Genomic DNA, 18084 nt, shown 5'->3' on the forward strand with positions numbered 1-18084 from the left:
TACCCTACATGACAACAACTTGAACTTTGAGGTTAGCCAACATATCATTAGTAGCAATATGATATTATTTGTGGCTTGGGTATTCACATTTGTCCCTTGTTCCTACATAATTCCAATATCTCACATCACAAGATCTTCCTTAACTTCATCTTCATCCTCTTGAACTACAATGTATTCCTTGAATTCCTCCATATCCATTTTCTAATCACTATACTCTAACTCCTCATTTTCATCATCATTCTTTAAAAGAAATTATTCTTTAGATGGGGTTCCTAACTCCTCTTCATTATTAGATTTTTCTTTGATTTTTATATTCTTATCTGTACATCTAGCAAACCTTCGACCCCCTAAGCAATGTCTCATTTAACAGTGTCCTATTTGTGAACCTCTTAAGCAATATGCTCTATCTCCATATCATCCAAGTAAACTATGATATTTATGGCTTTAGAAGGCTTATCCTTTTTTCTAATTTCTGATTTTATCTATTCATTATATTACATTAACACTAATTAGTTTTTTATGAGTTATATATTTATTACTTTTAGGAGTTTCAATGGGCTTATATATTTAGATGGATGTTTTACAAAAAAAAAAAAAAAATTAATTTTAATTTACAAGAATATTTTATCCCTAATCTATTATATTATTTTTCATATATTAATTCTTATTAGTTTGTTAGGAATTATATATTTACTACTTTAGATATTCGAATTGCCATATCACATATATCTTATTATAAACATTTTCTTGATATACTTAATTTTATGTTCCACATCCTCCACTATGTTTACTTTTATAGTGAATTGATCTTTGAAATAAATGACTCTTTTTATTACAGATATTTACTATAACTCATATGTGAAATCAAATTATATTTCTTAGTGTACATAAAAAATCTAAAAAAAAGAAATATAATCCAACACATCACATTATACATGAAAATCAGCTTAAAAAAAAAAAATCCTTCAACTTTTAATATGGATTTGTGCAATGCATTCACATTACATCCAGAATGACTCATGCCCTATCCCATTTAAGTCATCTATCTCTAATCAGTAAATTATTCTTGAATAAAATTTAATCTCTAATATTAAATCTTTTTTTTTAATATAAAAATAATACTAATGTCTCAATTGTATGATACCTTTCTAAATTAGATGTCTTCTAAAAAAAATCTTCTATAATATTTATTATTAAATTAATTATTTTTTTAATGAAACTTTTCTTTAATAAAATTAAAAAAAGTTACATGACACAACAGTAAATTAAAACATCTACAGAAGACATAAAGATTCAACAAATGAAACTACAGATTTGATGAGAGCATAATACTTATATTAACATACATATTCAACCATAGTTTATGTTTAAATGAATTTTATTTCTATTTAAATAAAGTTAATATGAACATATTACATAAAAGTTAAAGTAGTAAATTTAAATTATCCAAGAATTACATGCCAAGATAATTGTTAAACAAGAACTCTACCGCTTGGAACATATTTATTTGTAACATCATAACAAGTCATGCTTTCATGCCAGTTGTCATGAAAACTGGTTTCTAACATCTCCTTGCTGCCTACTATCAACATGGATTCCCTGCCTTGCCCCACTATCGGTCTTTGATGAATATAAGTAACACGACAGGTTGTACCCTGACATCACTGCACAACATGCTATAACTACAAATCCCAGAAACTCTAAACTCACAGAAGCTGATGCATACCTCACAAACTTTTTTGCAGCAGCATCATATGCTTGGGCAGCTTTAAGGACATCACTTGTTATCATTATGCATCCTATGGCAGTCGAGCTACTAGATAATGTTATATAGGCCACAACCTGTTTCATTACAGTGCAAACCCAAAAGGCACAAAACCTTAAAGAAATGATACAATTTTAGAAACAGAGAAATCTGAAGCATATCTTTTGCTATATTGAGCTAACATGAAAGCCATGCCTGATCGAAGATGAAGGTGAGATAAAAATAAAGTCCTCCACTGATTCCACTGATTAGTAGAACAATTCCAATGATGGAATAGACACAGCCTATCACGTCGGCAGCTACAACATATCTGCCCCACATGAAATATTTCAACACATAAATCCCAACAAACAATACAAATTTTGAAAGTAAAAGAGTGAATAGAATCCTTGCCTGAAGGGCTTGAAATCATTGAAACGATATTCTAGACCTGTGGAAGCAAGTACGTCAGATCTTGTCTTGCTCGATAACATTACAATTAATGAAATCAGGAGAAGCACAGAAGTCACGATTCGTAGAATCAAGTTCTGCACCACAGAGGTCTTCATATTTTGATCTGTTAAAAGCTGTAAAGTAGGTATATAATCATGATCTCACTTGGAAAATTTATATAAAATAATGATGTGTGAATGAGGTATACCTAGCTAGAACTGTTCTTTCATGTGCGTCGTCATGAGACAAGTGGGTACTTACAATTCATTTCTTAAATCCCGAATGCAGTGAAGGATTTTTTATGTTAAGGCAAGTGGATGGGCTAGATCGGTGTCGACAAACTTTAAAAAAACGTAAAACCAAACTATAATAGATATTAACAATACTATTTTCCTTGTAGCCTGCACTTCTTCATTTTTTTAAAGAAGATTAACACTATTTTCAAGGTTTGCATTCGTTTTTCATACGTTACAGATGTAAGAAAAATTCACACTACGATAAATACAAAAGAACATTGATTTGTTTAGTGTGCTACTTTGATTTTAATTTTGGCAAGTGACGGAGACGGCCATGGTCAACGAGAAAATTTCTCCATAGATTTGAAGGATAATGCTCATGATGCTTTCCTTCGAAATGTGTGGAAGCTTCTCCACGGGCCACTTTGACGAAACATATTTTTGGTCTATTTTCATTAATGTATGTTGGAGGGGTTAAAAGCTTAATAAGCAATCCTTTTCGCAATCCTTTTCTCAATGTAAGGGTGAATACTATAAATAAATCTAGTATTTATATTCAAAATTTACTTGGGGCACAAGTGTAGGGTTTGAGGTTGCATATTACATCTTGCTTGTTTCAAACCGCATTTACTACGAGATTCTTATGTTTATTATGGCTCCGGCCAACTTTAGTTCAGCAGTTGATGCTGGTGCTGGAGTTGCTACAACGGACACTCATGGCGCCCTCGAGCAAACACCCTCGCAAATTTGTTCTAAAAATGTTTCACGAGGTATGTCCTCACCTGATGTTGTACTTCCTGTTCAGGATTTTGACAATGCCTGTGACTGGCTTGAAAAATGTACTTTGATAAGTTATTTTGTGGGTAGGATCCCTCCTGAAAGCATGCTTCGTGATTTGGTCGCCAAAGCCTGCTCTCCTCATGGAGTTAGGCTTGATGGTGTCCAAAGTCTCATGAAAGGTTTTTTTTTGTTTCGCTTTTCAAACCCTTCCCATGTGGAGGCAATTCTTTCCCATGGTCCGTGGACTGTTAGGTCATCCCTTCTGGTTTTCCAGCGTTGGTCTCGCGATTTTTCTGTCTTAGATGACAAAAAATTACGAGTTCCAATCTGGGTTGAGTTCCCTAGTCTTCCTTTGCCTTGTTGGCCTTCCATGCAAACCATTTCTCAATCTATTGGCAAAAGTTGTTTGCCTTGAGCCAAACCATTTTTTTAATGCTTGCCCTCAAAAGAGGGTATGAGTTGAAGTCGACCTTTCTCGCGACCTGAAAGAAACTATTGATATTCAAGTGGGAGGTAACACCTTCACCCAGAAGGTGCTTTATCTGAACCTACCCAACACTTGTTATCGGTGCCAGTCAGCATATCATAAGATCAGGGATTGTCCCTTGGCAACACCGACATTAAAACCCCTTGTTAAGGAGTCTAGCTCTCGACCTGTGGAGGGGGCCAAGAAGGATGAATGGACCACTGTGGTTCGTAAACCCCTGCAGTTTCGACCCAAAAGACTCCCGTTGGTTCCAGTTCTCCACCAACAACGAATCCTCCTGTACAGTCTCCATCTTCCCTAGCAGCTTCTACTCCAGTTTCAAACCCTTCTCAATAGGGGATTGCTTCTTTTGAGGGTGTTGCTCGCCCTCGTTGGGTGCGCACTCCTCAGGCTGTGTCTGCAATTTATGCTCCGCACTCTCTACGCCATTCTCATAGCCCTTCAGGGCGTGCTGAGATTGTAGATGGTGGTTCAAAAAAACGGTGAGTTTTCTCCAGTGGGGACCCAGATTTTTTGCACAATAGCTTTTCCTCTTTTGGGGATGAGGAAGATATGTTGGTTTTGTCATGAATTACATCTCATGGAATGTTCGAGGTCTCACAGACCTCGCTATTAAATATTTTGTTCGAGATGTTCGTCAACGTATTGTAGGCCTGGATGTTCTTTGCCTCTAGGAAGTTAAAAATTGCAAGGTTCATGCTCAATGCTGCATGTCATGTTATTTGGCCAAATAGCCTTGTTTTTGCTTCCCAGTATGAAGCTGGTCGAGATGGAGTTGTTACTCTCCTTTCACCTCGGTGGTACTCTGTAGTTATTTCTCATGGGTTTGACCCCATGTAGTGCGCCTTCTAGGTTTTCCTTTCAATTGATAATCATTCCATTGGGATCGTTAATGTTTATGCTCCCAATGATTCGGTTGAAAGATCATACCTCTGGCAATCGATCGCGGATAATCTACCATGTGCCAATTGGGTCATGTGTGGGCACTTCAATATGGTTGAGGTGGCTTCCGATAAGGACGTATTTTTGCCTTTCCGCTAGACAGCTGGTGAGCGAGAAGCCTAGTACTATATGCGCAATAAATTGAGTCTTTTCAACCCCAACACCAACCATCACTGTCCTGGTGGGGTCTGGAACACTTGGTCTAATTTCAAAGCTAGCTCTAATAGAATTATTAAAAGGCTTGATCGTGCTATGATATCTGCACAATCTTTTTTCTCTTTCTTTGAAGATCATGATCTGCTCGTCACTCCGCTTGTTGATGTGACATTGTCAGACCACTTCCCCATAAATTTTAGCATTGAATAGAAGACAGCTAGGTAGCATCCTTCCAAAACACAGTTCTACGTCAACACTTCTCTCCTGCTCCATCAGTCCACGATGGCCCACATTCAATGAGTTTGGAATTTAGAGCCAAGGCCCCATCATCACACTGGTTGGATTGTGTGGTGGAATAATGTCATTTCCTGCTCTGTGAGGTTTCTGCGCATTTATGGTAGGCAACTCGCCATCTACCACAGGCAGTCATATGATGTGACCACCAAAGCTCTATGTGCTGCCACAGAGGCTTTGGCCTTGAATCCCTTTGATTCTGCCCTGCAACTTCATTTAGCTGAGCTCCGCCATCAGGAACAAGTTGTTGATAGTCACTCTGCCAGAGGAGCTCAAATCAAAGCCAGATTGCACTGGCTCAAGGTGGGCGATAGGGCTTCTAAGGAATTCTTCCTGGCTCTACGTGCTAGTCATACCTCTATAGGGATTAAGAAAATAAAAGAGGGACAAGCTCTTCTCACTGAGTTGCCTGACATATTGCAAGCCTTTGTCCTTCATTATGAGAAGGTGTTCACAGTGAAGGGAGATTCTCCAACTAGAACCCAAGCCTTGCAAGATTGCTTAGTCGTTGTTCCGAAATAGTTCTCCGACTCGCAACAAGCCTTTTATGATCTCTTATTGACCATTGATAATCTCAAAGAAGCCGCCTTTTCTATGGAAGATGACAAAGCCCTAGGATGTGATGGCTTCCCTTATGAATTCTACAAAGCTCTTTGGCCTTGTGTTGGCCCTAATCTTCATAAGGTCTATCTAGAAGCTTTTCATTCCCTCTCCTTGGAAAAAATGATTAACCAGGGAAACATCAAGTTTATCCCTAAGGCTGGGGACCCAGAGGACATTTGCAATTGGAGGCCTATTACCTTGCTTGATGTCTCTTATAAGATCATTGCCAAATCTTTGGCCCTCAAGATTCATCATCTCCTACCACTTATTGTCCGCCCGAAGAAAACTGGATTTATTAAATCCAGGTTTATTCTGGACAATATTATTGTCATTTGGGAAGGGATGGACTGGGCCAGACGCTCTCAATAGCGGGCAATCTTTCCTAAGATTGACTTCACTAGAGTGTATGATCGCATTGAGTGGCCTTTTATCTTGACTATGCTCAAAGCCGTCGGCTTTGGTCCCTGATTCATCCAATCTGTCCAGATGTTACTCAGAGATGCCTCGACTTGCATCACCATTAATGACCGGAATTCTAAGGCTTTTGGCCTTTTCAGATCCATTCGCTAGGGATGCCCTCTGGCTCCTGCTTTATATGTTCTTGCAGCGGAAGGGTTTGGCTACTTACTTGCTAATGCTATCATTGTTGGGCGTGTCCGCGGCATCTCAATTGTCAATGGCCACTTTGTGGATGATTCCTTTCTCACTCTCATTGAGGAGAAAGATAATGTGCAGACCGCTCTTCAGTATCTAAAAACTTTTTTCTTGGCTTTTGGTTTGGCCATTCAATGGCACAAGATGCAATGTTATAGGCAATCTTTTCTTCCCGCTCCGCCTTGGATCCTTCAATATGAGTGGAAGTGGCTTTAGCATGGCAAAATATTTCTCTTTCTGGGCATTCCTTTTGCCTTCCAATCTTCACCTTTGGATCTCTGGAAGGTGGTCTTAGCCAGAATCGAGAAAAAGCTTGCCTACTAGATCACCAAGCCTCTCTCTTTGGCTGGTAAATTCCAAGTCTGCTCCAAAGTGTTGGCTGCCACCCATGTCTACTACTCCTCATGTTGGGCTCCTTCAAAGGCCTCTTACATAAAATTGGAAAGACTTATGTGGGCCTTTCTCTGGGCCTCTAGGTCTGACCATCATGGTTTTCACAAGGTTGCTTGGGAATACTGCTGTCTCCCCAAGGAGTTTGGAGGGCTCGACCTTATTTCTACCCAGAACCAAGGGCTGGCCTTGTGTGCTAAATGGGTTATCAGAGCCTTATTTGGCGATGAAGCCAAGAAAATTCTTGTCCAGCATTGCATTTCTTTAGGCTTTCCTTCCAAAAGGCCAGCCTAGAAGGGGATTGGCTTACAAACTTTGCTCACCATGAAAGACCCTATTCAGATACAGGGTTCTTTTGTGGTCAAAAGTATCTAGCGTGCTTGGGAAGCTATCAAGCCTTGGCTTTGATGGGTTGGTGATGGCTTTCGGGATGACTTATCCATGAATCAGCACAACCTCTGGTGGTCACCTCTTTTTCAGGTGCAAGGGTTACCTCTGGTCAAACTTCGGGGTGTTAGTGCTCTACACTTTCACAAGCGTGACATTCAAAAACCCAAGGATCTTTTTTCCAGATCTTCTATGAGCCTTCAGTCTTGGGAGGACCTCCAGGTCTAGTTTCGCCTATCTCAACTAGATTGACAGACTTATGTCCTTCTGGTCTCGGCCCTTCCCTCAAATTTACTTCATAAGCTCGGTATTTGGTCTGTTAGACCTTGGTGGAAAGACTTGAAGTGGTATCCTTGGACTCCTTTCACCAACTACAAACCCAAAATGGGTTATCTCTGGTTGGTTCCTCATTTGCCTATGGTTCATATTCTCAATCAGTGGTGGTACTTGTAGTCTTCTTAGACCTCCTGGAGATTCAATTTTTTGGCTATCTGGTCCGCCATCACCGAACCTAAGGTTGCACACTTTGCTTGCTGTGTTCTCTTTCAAGGTTTGTCTTTGGGCTCAAGACTCAAGCATTTGGGAGTTTCTGATCCTCGATGTCCTTTTTGTGGTCACCCAAAAACTTTTATGCACATCTTTTGGTTCTGTAGAAGAGCCCAGTAGTATTGGAGTTGGATTCATAACTTTTTTCGGCCTTTTTGGCCTGAGCCATTTTCTTGCCACATGGCTCTTCTGGGTGATTCACCTAGAATCCCCTATAATTTCTCCCAACTATGGCATACTTTCATAATGAAGATCCTTTTCACTCTTTGGAAGGATAGAAATGTTGTTATTTTTTCTCACAGCTATTTGGATATTAATGTTTCACTTTACGCTAAAGCTTGCATTTGTAACAATGTATTAATGCAGATTCAGGTACAAGCTGACAAGGTGGCCCACCTTTAGGAGGTCCTAAAACACTGGGGCAATGCCCCTTGTGTGATTTCCCTAGCACCATCAGACTCTTCCTTTGCCAACCGTACTCCACCCCGTGGCCACCATCGTGGTTGTAGCTCCTCTACCCACCGCTCTTAGACCTCACGGTCCCAGCCTCCCCACCGCCCCTCGGGCGGGAGAGATGATGCTTGGTGACGCCACTCAGCTTCTTTGCCATGGCATGGCTCTACCTTGGGATGGCCCTTTGCTACTCCTATGGCCTTTTCTCCTCCTGCTGCTGATTCTTGGTGGCCCTCTGCCACCACCTCCAAGTTTCCTCGCTTAGCTCTAGCAATCTCGCCTCCTAGGTAGGAGCAAGGAGAAATTGAAAAAGATCTAGAAGATGGGTGGTCTGTGCCAAAACTGACTCCTAGCCCTGCTGATGTATGGGGAAAAAAAGATGACCCTGATCCTCCTCCCTCAGCTGCCACTGCTTTGTCTTCCTGAGGAAGTTTTTTGATGAATAGCTTGGTTTTTTGTTTTCGGCAGCTGGCCAAGTGACTCTCGCGGGGTGATCTTGTATCCCTCGGCCTTTTTTTGTGAATATTTACTTTAATATTTTTAATTAATAGAGAAGGCCTATTCATCAAAAAAAATTTATTGTGGATAATAAATAATTGGGAATAATAAAATATTAATCAAAATTCACTTTTATGTTAGATAGATTGGTTACGGTTTAATAAATTTTAATGCGTTAAATGTCAGTTTGAGAGTTGTTTATCTAATATGTGTGAGGGATTAGAAATCGCTATTAATTTAACAAATATTTCATATAAACATTTAACAATTTAAAAGGGTAAATTAATTGTGCACTACACAACAAACAAAATGTACTAGCTCTTCCATCCATCAATTATGACATACTTACAAATGAATAAATGGTATGCTTGTATAGGAATGCAAAATCCTCTATTAAATTCCTTAGAACCAAATACTTTGTTCATCCCAATATAACCACTTGTGTTCAATTACAGCTTATTTACAATCACCTTTCAATGCTAACATTCTCCCTATGTAATCATATGTTTTTTCTCCTAGAAATTTAGACTCAAATAATATAGAATTGTAATGAAAAAAATCAAGATTATATTTAGACATCAGTGCTTCGAATCAAGCACAATACTCAATGCTTGGTCTCTTAAGACTTCATGCAAATGTGCACGTGCAACTATAATGTTATTTAAAATTTGTAAATGGTTACAATAAGGAATGTGACTTCATCTATCTATGTTGGTATGACCTACAAGATTCTACTTTCAATCTTAACAAGTTGTGAATGAAAGATTCACATAAATTTAACCATAGAGGAAATGGTTATATGCACTAGCCATGCTAACTGCTAAAAACTAGGATTTGTATTTACCTCCTTTAGTTTCAATGGTTGAAAGTTGCACTTGTACTTAGCTATTCAAGTCATTAAAGTATTCATCAAAATGATCCTTAGCAAGAAGGATTTCCTGTAGGAAATGAGCTAACTCTTGGTAGTCAAGTACAAGTTACTCACTAACCCATGACTACAATGCTCAAATGTGTCTTACCTAATATATTACCAACATAAAAAATTGTATTTTTCCTTCAAAATAGTCATAGAAGTGGATAGCACCTTAAGTGATTCAACCACCCTAGTCATGTCCTCTTGCATTCTATGTTATTGAATCTTCGTAATGTTCCTTATGTGAAAATTACTCATGTCCCTTTTGTACATGAACTTTTTTCATTGATACTTTCATTCCAATTATTCCTTCTTCAACTACAACTTGTTTTAATACATTGTCAACATCTTGATTTTAAGCATGGTCAATAACACATTATCCACATAACTCTTCTATGGTAGGAAAGTGTTGAAATAAAAGTTTAAGAAGTTTACTTAATGTAATAGTAAGTGCATCCAAGGGTATGTGTTAGGCATGGTATTAATGGTTCTTGAGTGAAGAATATATAAATGTATGTTAACATTTGTTTTTAGAAACGCTACAAATGTTCAACTACTTCCATAATCATTTTTGTCTACTCTATCTCTTTGGCTTGCTCTACATCTAAAATGTGACAAATTATTTCTTCTAAAATATTAAAATCTTATGATTAATAATCAAAATAATATTTTTTGTATCTATTAATTAAAATACAAAAAAAATAATTAATTGATGATAATAATAATAATAAAATAAAATATTATTCTTCACATTTAAGAATGACTTTCAATGATCTTATTCCATATAGATTTTAGAAAGAAAAGATTAGAATATGTAAAGTTGTTAAAAGAACAATTTTTTTCGAAATATTATTTTTATTTTGTTTAATTTTGACCCAATTGATTTTATTATCTCAATGAATTGAAAATTAATTTTTAGTTCTACAAACTAGAATACTTACAAGCTAAATATGACAAAAAAATAATGATTATTTTATCCATTTTTAAATCTAATTATATTTATTTTTTTAATCTTAGTATGCTAATTGTTATTTAATATAAGATTTATTCATGTTTTATTTTATGTTTTGTTGTTTTTATTACTTTATCAGGGATGGGGCCCTGAATGCTAACAAAATAGTAAAATTAGAAAGCAACAATATAGTCTCTGGCATCAACAAGCCAGATAACCAGAAAGTTCACATGCATCTTTCAGAAATAATAAAAAATCATCATATCATCCTAACTAAACATACTAATCTTATCCAACCACCACCTATCCATAAGATAACTACTAGCAGTTAAGTATAAAGAGTCCATAAACTTATCACAGAGCTTAATTCTAATAGAAGTCTGAGGCATACAACATGCAAACCTATTCATAAGAGATTCCTTAAAAAAAATAAGATTAACTATATTTAAAATCATCATAGAGCAAAAAGGAAACCAAAACAACTGCAACTTAGTCCTCCTTGATAAGGTTCTAGTCTCGCTCTAGTTGTTGCATCTACTCATTCTACATATCTGGGTGCAGTGTGTCCTCCTTTTCCTCTTCCCCCTACACTTTGCCTTGCTTCCATAGTTTTTCAACTTTTTTCTTCATACGGCTTTGCCCAGAGACAAATCCCATGGCCACATTTTACATTATTCCATTGGTATTTGCACATAGAGAGCTTAAGGCCTTTCCCATTAACTAGTATCCCTAACTATAATCTTCAACCTTAGCTTCAAGGTTCATTACCTTGACCTGCAGCTTAATTATTTGTTTATGTAGCTTTCTAGTACTACGGTTCTCCATAACAATGGGGGATTCCTGAGAGCAGGGAACCATTTCCATATTCTCTAGAATATTATGAGGCAAGGAAATCATTTAGGATCCTCCGTATTCTCCAAATATTCACTCTCATCATCCAACTCATCCTGATAATTCTTCTCTTGTTCCTCCTCTTCCACTTGAGATTCCTCATCCTCTATATCCTCATTAGAGGATTCAACATCTTCATCTAGGTTGAATTCCTCAGTTTGATCAGAGGAAGCATCGTTGGGCTTGATTTTGACTTTCCTGTCCTTAGCAAGGAGACTGCCCGACCTTCTCTCCCCAGAGCTACTCTCCTTCTTCTCCTTATCATGTGGGTCATCCTCTTCTTTCTCAAAATCTTGTAATTCAAAATCAATAGTAATGTTCCTCTTACTAGGGTCCTTATCAACCTTTCTATTATTGACAAGGTTGTTTCTGGGGTTTCCAACTTTCTCTTTTCAGGGTTGGCTTTAAGCAGAGCCATTTCCATGGCTTCTGACTCTAACTTGACATAGGTCTTCTTGCCTTTAGATTTTGTAGTAGGGGTATTTTCACTCGAAAGTAGAGGTTGGTCTCAATAAGCTCGATTTTTGACGTAAGAGTATCGAGCCTCATTATTATGCTCAAAATTCCCAGGGAGGGTAAGAAAAGTACTGTGATGGGGGGAATGATCAAATGCATACTTATACATGATGTAGATAAACCCTTGGTGGAGTGACAGGTTAGCACCATAAACAATACTTGTAGAAAGCGAAGTGAAGAGAAAATAGGACAGATTAATTCTATCACCATGCCTAATGTGGTTCAAGATGGGGAAATGATATCCATGCATAGAGGTGTAGAGACCTTCTAAGATAAATTATTTCATAACAAAATAACTGAAAATAACAAAGGGCTTAGGAAGGATAGACTGACCATACCTATTTTGCACTACTACCGACTTCTCTCCTTTTTCAAATAATTTATTCATGTGTAGTACTTGTAATTTCTTGATATTTTCTTCTCAACTTTCTTTCCCTCATTCTTCAACCCATTTTCCTCCACTATAACCTTTGATGAAACAACAAAGAAAATGCAGCCAGTCAAAACTTCACCATTCTACTAAGAGTTGCAGAATCTCGTCGAAAGGGCTCTGTTATAACCCTTCATGGCTAATAATAAGGGAGTAATACCCACTTTGTGGAAGAGGTCCCACACCTCTTCATTTTTTTTAAGCTCCTTACAACTTTTAGGCAATGTCCTCTTCAAAGGGCCCCCCATATCTAAAAGCTTAGGCATAGTGTTATGGTAGAAAGTCTGAAAGTGACACAGAGAGAAACAACAACTTGTAATTCTAACCCTGACAAATTAAAAACAATTACCAAAAAGGCTATCTTTAGACTTATTTTCACCATTTTCCCCACATATGAAAAGACATCTCGCATCATGAGAAATCTTGCTACTAGAATATATGAAACCATCGTCTTTCCATCAAATTATTTCCTCATCCTTAGTAAGTAAAGCAAAGTCGAGGAAAAATGCTTTTTACTTTTGACATTACAAAAGAAAATATTAACATTTGTGTTACCACTAATCCTAATAGGTATCCAACATGACTCCCACATTAGCCACCCAATAAGAATCCTCATCATCATCCATGTCATCTTCCATATTTGAATTTGAATTTGAAAAAGTTTGGTGCCCATATTAAAAATGATAAGAGAGAAAAAAGGAAAACGCAGTAAACCTTTAATTTCCCAAATAATAAACTGTCATTCAAGTATGACTTGGTTCATTCCTCTACGAAGATATTTTTTAGCTTGATAGACCTATGTATATAGATGAAAAAAAAAATAGTCCTTGTGAATTAGTCCTACGTTAGCCATTTCATCTGCCGCCTAATTCCTCTCTCTCAAAATATGTTGGACTTTAATCCTATTAAAGAGATCCATCAGCCTTTTGCAATCTTCCACAATATTTTTTATCTCCTAGGCGATGTTTGTTTTACCATTCAAGCAGTTCACAATTAGTTTAGAATCACCTTCCAAGATTACATTTTGACAATTTAGATTATGGAGGCATTTAAATCCTTGTCATGCAGCCATAGCCTTTGCCCTATTATTAGATCCCTTTCTCAAATTCACACAATATCCTTCAAATAGAAAACCCTTGCAATTTTTGATGATGTTACCTGCTCTAGATAAGCTAGTGTTCCCTTTAGAGAAGCCATCAAAGTTGCATTTTAACCAACCTTCATCCGGAGGAGACCACAATTTTTATTTCCTTAAGATAGTTTATGCGAATTTATATTAAGAAGACTATGGGTGATTCCCCATCATTGTTTTATCCTCAAATCCATCAAGCTCAACATAACCTTAGAAGTCCTGAATGAAGAAGCATTTATATTCTCCTTAACCAGTTGTTTTATGATGTGGAATAGAACTTTACTACTATGATCTTCCTCTCTTAATATCCTATTGTTATGCTCCTTCCATAAGTTCTAGGTGATGAAAGGAGGAATTTGGAGCCACCAATTTCTTATAACTAGGTGTGTAAACGAACTAAGAGTCCACTGCTCTATGAAGTCTTTCAATTTCCCTAGGAAGGTCAACATAATCATAATATTAGTGAGCAACTCGTCCCATACCTCCCTTCTAAATTGGCAATGAAGAAACAAATGATCAATACTCTCTAGATCCTTGTAGCATAAGATACATCTATTATCGAGGGAGAATCCTCTTTTATTTAAATTATCTATAGTCAATATTTTTGCATGAGCAATGACCCACCAAAAGTAGTTGGTTTTAGGAATAAGGCCTTTAACCCATATTGTTATTATGTTAGGTTTTGGGTTAGAGATATAGCTAGGTTTAGGGTCACTATTAGGTTAGGTTCAAGGTTAGAGAATAGTTAGGAATAGGGTTAGGATTAGGGTTAAGAGATATAGGTTAGGTTAGGGTTAAGGTTAGGGTTACGGATAAAGATATATTTAGGATTAGGATTAGGATTAGGGTTAGCATCATAATTATGGTTACGTTTAGCATTAGAATTAAGGTTAGGGTTACCATGAGGATTAGCTCATGATTAAGGCTGGGGCTAGTATGAGGATTAAGATTAAAATTAGGTTGTTGGTCATGATAAGGGTTAATATTATGGTTAGGTTTAGGGTTTGTGTCATATTTATTCCTATGCTTAGGGTTAGTTATTGTGTTATAAATATAGTTAGGTTTAGGGTCAAAATTTTAGTTAGGAATAGGGTTAAGGTTAGGGTCAAGAGATATAGTTATGAGTAGGGTTAAGATTAGGTTTAGGGATAGAGATTGGTTAGGGTTAGGGTTAATAGATAAGGTTAGCATCAAGATTAGCTCATGATTAGTGTTATAGTTACCATCAAGATTGGGAGATTTTGCCAAGATCAAGAGCTCAACGAAAAGTACAAGATAGAGAAACAATATATAGGACAAGAATAATCTGTATTCTCATCAATAGATAAATGATAAATAGATCAATAGTTGTTACATACAATGTAGATGAGCCCCCATATATAGACAAGGCAATATGGATATGTGAGAACACAAACATGACATGTGGCTCAATGAGAAACAAGGGTAGGTAGGAAATGGGTGAGATAGGTAGGAGAAACAATAAAATATTCCACATGAGGTGGATCACCCACTGAAGGTGGAATTATCACTCCACAATAAGTGGATATGATAAAGTAGTAACAAGATCACACCATAAAAGGTGAAAATTATCCTACACACACTATCCCAATATGGCACAAACGCCCAAGTGTCTCATACCCAAACTACTATGAAATGCATTTCCTAAGTAAACTTAAGTAAGGTGTAATAATATCCAACATAAATAAATAATTACAGCAACACCTCCCTTAAGTGAAACTAAGGGGAATGAACTTAAGTCTACAATGAAACTAAGAAATGCAAGATGGATCTCGGCTATGTGGCCATGTTAGGTACCCATGTAAAAATGCAAAAAAATGCAAACAAATGCAATAAAATTTCTCATAAAGCAGGGAGAGAGAGAAAAACCACATGGGATAAAACTCCCCCCCAAAAGAGAGATGATGAAAGCACACAATGCTCTCAATGATAAATGAGAAGAACAAGACCTCATGTGAGGAAAAAGTCCCCCCCATAAGAGAGAAGAAGAGACTATGAGCCCCCCCCCTCAAAAATCTCCTGCAAAGATGGTCCAATGATGTTGACCAAAATACCTCCACATTATGAAGAAAGAGAGCCAACGTTGCACCAATAATGTCAAAGTGTGACAAAATCAGGTACCATGTCGATGATGATGAATCACTCGCTGCAACATGAATGAAGATAAGGCATGGAGACAACCTTCTTTGAGCATCATCTGGGTACTCATAAATGACAAAAATACTAGTAAAATCAAAGTCTCATGCGAGCCATGCACAAATGTGTACAATCTAAGTCTCAACTGGAGTCATGCATTAAGTCTCACAAGATATTCCTAATCTACGTGTACAAGAGGATTACATCAAATATATCATCAAAGACAAGATACAAAGAGGTGTCACACTATATGATAGTGCAAGTACAACATTGCTCATGCAAGAGCATAAAACATGATATAGTGCAAATCTGGAAACATGAAGATGATGCCACCAAAGAAGCCTTGTAGAATATTGCAGATGAAGATGCCTTTGATTGGGATGTCGCCAAGAAAAACAATAGGAGCAATAGGCCCCCCTAGCTATCGTTTGGAAGCGTTGCATACAGGTATGAAGTGACAAGAAAAAATAGTGTTCCCATTTTCGCTCAAGAGCTCAATGAAAAATACAAAATAGAGAGACAAGATATAGGACAAGAATAAATTGTATTCTCATCAATAGATCAATAGTTGTTACATACAATGTAGATGAGTATGCATATATAGGCAAGGCAATATGGATATGTGAGCACATAAACATGACATGTGGCTCAATAAGGAACAAGGGTAGGTAGGAAATAGGTGAGGTAGGTAGGAGAAACAATAAAATATTCCACATGAGGTGGATCACCCACCGAAGGTGGAATTATCACTCCACAATAAGTGGATATGATAAAGTAGTAACAAGATCACACCATAAAAGGTAGAAATTCTCCTACACACACTATCCCAATGTGGCACAAACACCCAAGGGTCTCATACCCAAACTGCTATGAAATGCATTTCCTAAGTAACCTTAAGTAAGGTGTAATAATATCCAACATGAATAAAAAATTACACCAACAAATATCAATGTTAGAGTTAGTACCAAGATTATACTAGGGTTAGGATTATAATTAGTGTTAAGGTTTACAACATGGTTATGGTTATTATTAGGTTTAGGTTTTGGATTATAGATATAGTTAGGTTTAAGCTCATTATTATATTAGGTTCATGGTTAGAGATTTGGTTAGGATTATGGTTAGAGTTAGAGTTAATAAATTTATTTAGGCTTAAGGTTAAGGTTAGGGCTAGAGATATAGTTTTTGATTAAGAACCAAACAAGTTTTGAGGGGACCTAAAACCTCTTACAAAAGCTTTTTTAGGGACATGAAACCCTTGAATTTTACACAGATCTAGAAACCAAAGAAGAACACTGCAATAAGATACAATATTGGCAAACAATAGACCAACCGCAACCAAAAATCAAAGATTCAATATTGACCAACTAGCTATAAAAGAAGAAGGCCAAAACCAAACACTAGAAGACTCGAGAAAACATGAGCATAGGGATTTTATAGACTCCCTCAACCTTAACAATGGTTTTTAGAAAGTCTCCCATAACCTTAATATTTAGAATAAACAATACTGATTTCACCTTACTCTTCAAGGTCTCCACCTCAATAGGAGATAAAGGAAAGAAATTAGAGAAAAGGCTAGCCATAGTTCCCTTATAGTCAAGAAATAGGGCTCCATTAGCCCTCCAACAGAACCTCCCAGCATCACCAGGAACATCATAGGAGATAGGTCATCTCCAACACTAACCATCTCCACCTCAATAGAAGATAGGTACACTTCTATAAGAAAAACTAGAGAAAACCAAAGATGCTGAAATTGAAGCATAAAGGCCAAAGTTGAGGAAGCAAGAGGGTGGAAACTAGCAAAAGGGCCAGAAACGATATTGACAACCATAATAACCCATAGGAAAGACACAAAAAAAAAAACAAGGGGGAAAAAATCCCTCACCCTCCCCCTCAACCCAAACAAAGAATAACAAGGGAGGAAGTAACTCCCAGTTGAACCCTCAAAATGACCAATACTAAAAAAGGGGGTAGAAGCAAAAGATTGGAAGAATAAGATCATACGCTCTAAAAGAAAGATCCTAAAATAGACACAAGTGACTGGAGAAATAAGCCTAGGAAGCCATGCCCACAAACAACAACAGAGGATTTGCAGCATACCAAAGCAAAAACAACCACCAAATACCTAGGGAAAATAAATCCCCTCTACAAAACAAAGAGATCACTAGTCACAAAAAACACCCTGAAAAGAGCCCCCACCACGAGCAACACCACAACCCTTCTAAAGAAATGAAAACTAAAACTCACATCACAACCCAAAAGAGTAGATCTAACATCTCCCATAACAATAGGATCAACAAAAGAATTCTCAACTAAAAAGTAAGCAATAAAATCCAAGAAAACCAAAGGAAAAAAAAGGAGGATACCAACCCCCAAGGAACAAAGAAAACCCAAAAACCTAAAACAACATACAATACCATCCACAAATAGGGCTCCACACGATTGGCCAAATATTCCTTGCCAAAGAACAGGACCC

At 37.1% G+C, this 18084-nt stretch overlaps 1 protein-coding gene across 1 annotated transcript; it reads right to left on the minus strand.

The window, feature by feature from the left end:
- Positions 1–1545: 1545 nt before the first annotated feature.
- On the minus strand, positions 1546–2313 carry LOC131874379 (CASP-like protein PIMP1). The gene is made up of 3 exons (XM_059217722.1): positions 2159–2313; positions 1961–2075; positions 1546–1842 (listed from the first exon to the last, which is right to left on the minus strand). The coding sequence occupies exons 1-3, from the start codon at positions 2311–2313 to the stop codon at positions 1546–1548; spliced, it is 567 nt and encodes a 188-aa protein (XP_059073705.1).
- Positions 2314–18084: the final 15771 nt, after the last annotated feature.

Source organism: Cryptomeria japonica, chromosome 3, assembly GCF_030272615.1.
Source record: "Cryptomeria japonica chromosome 3, Sugi_1.0, whole genome shotgun sequence".
Classification (NCBI taxonomy): Eukaryota; Viridiplantae; Streptophyta; class Pinopsida; order Cupressales; family Cupressaceae; genus Cryptomeria; species Cryptomeria japonica.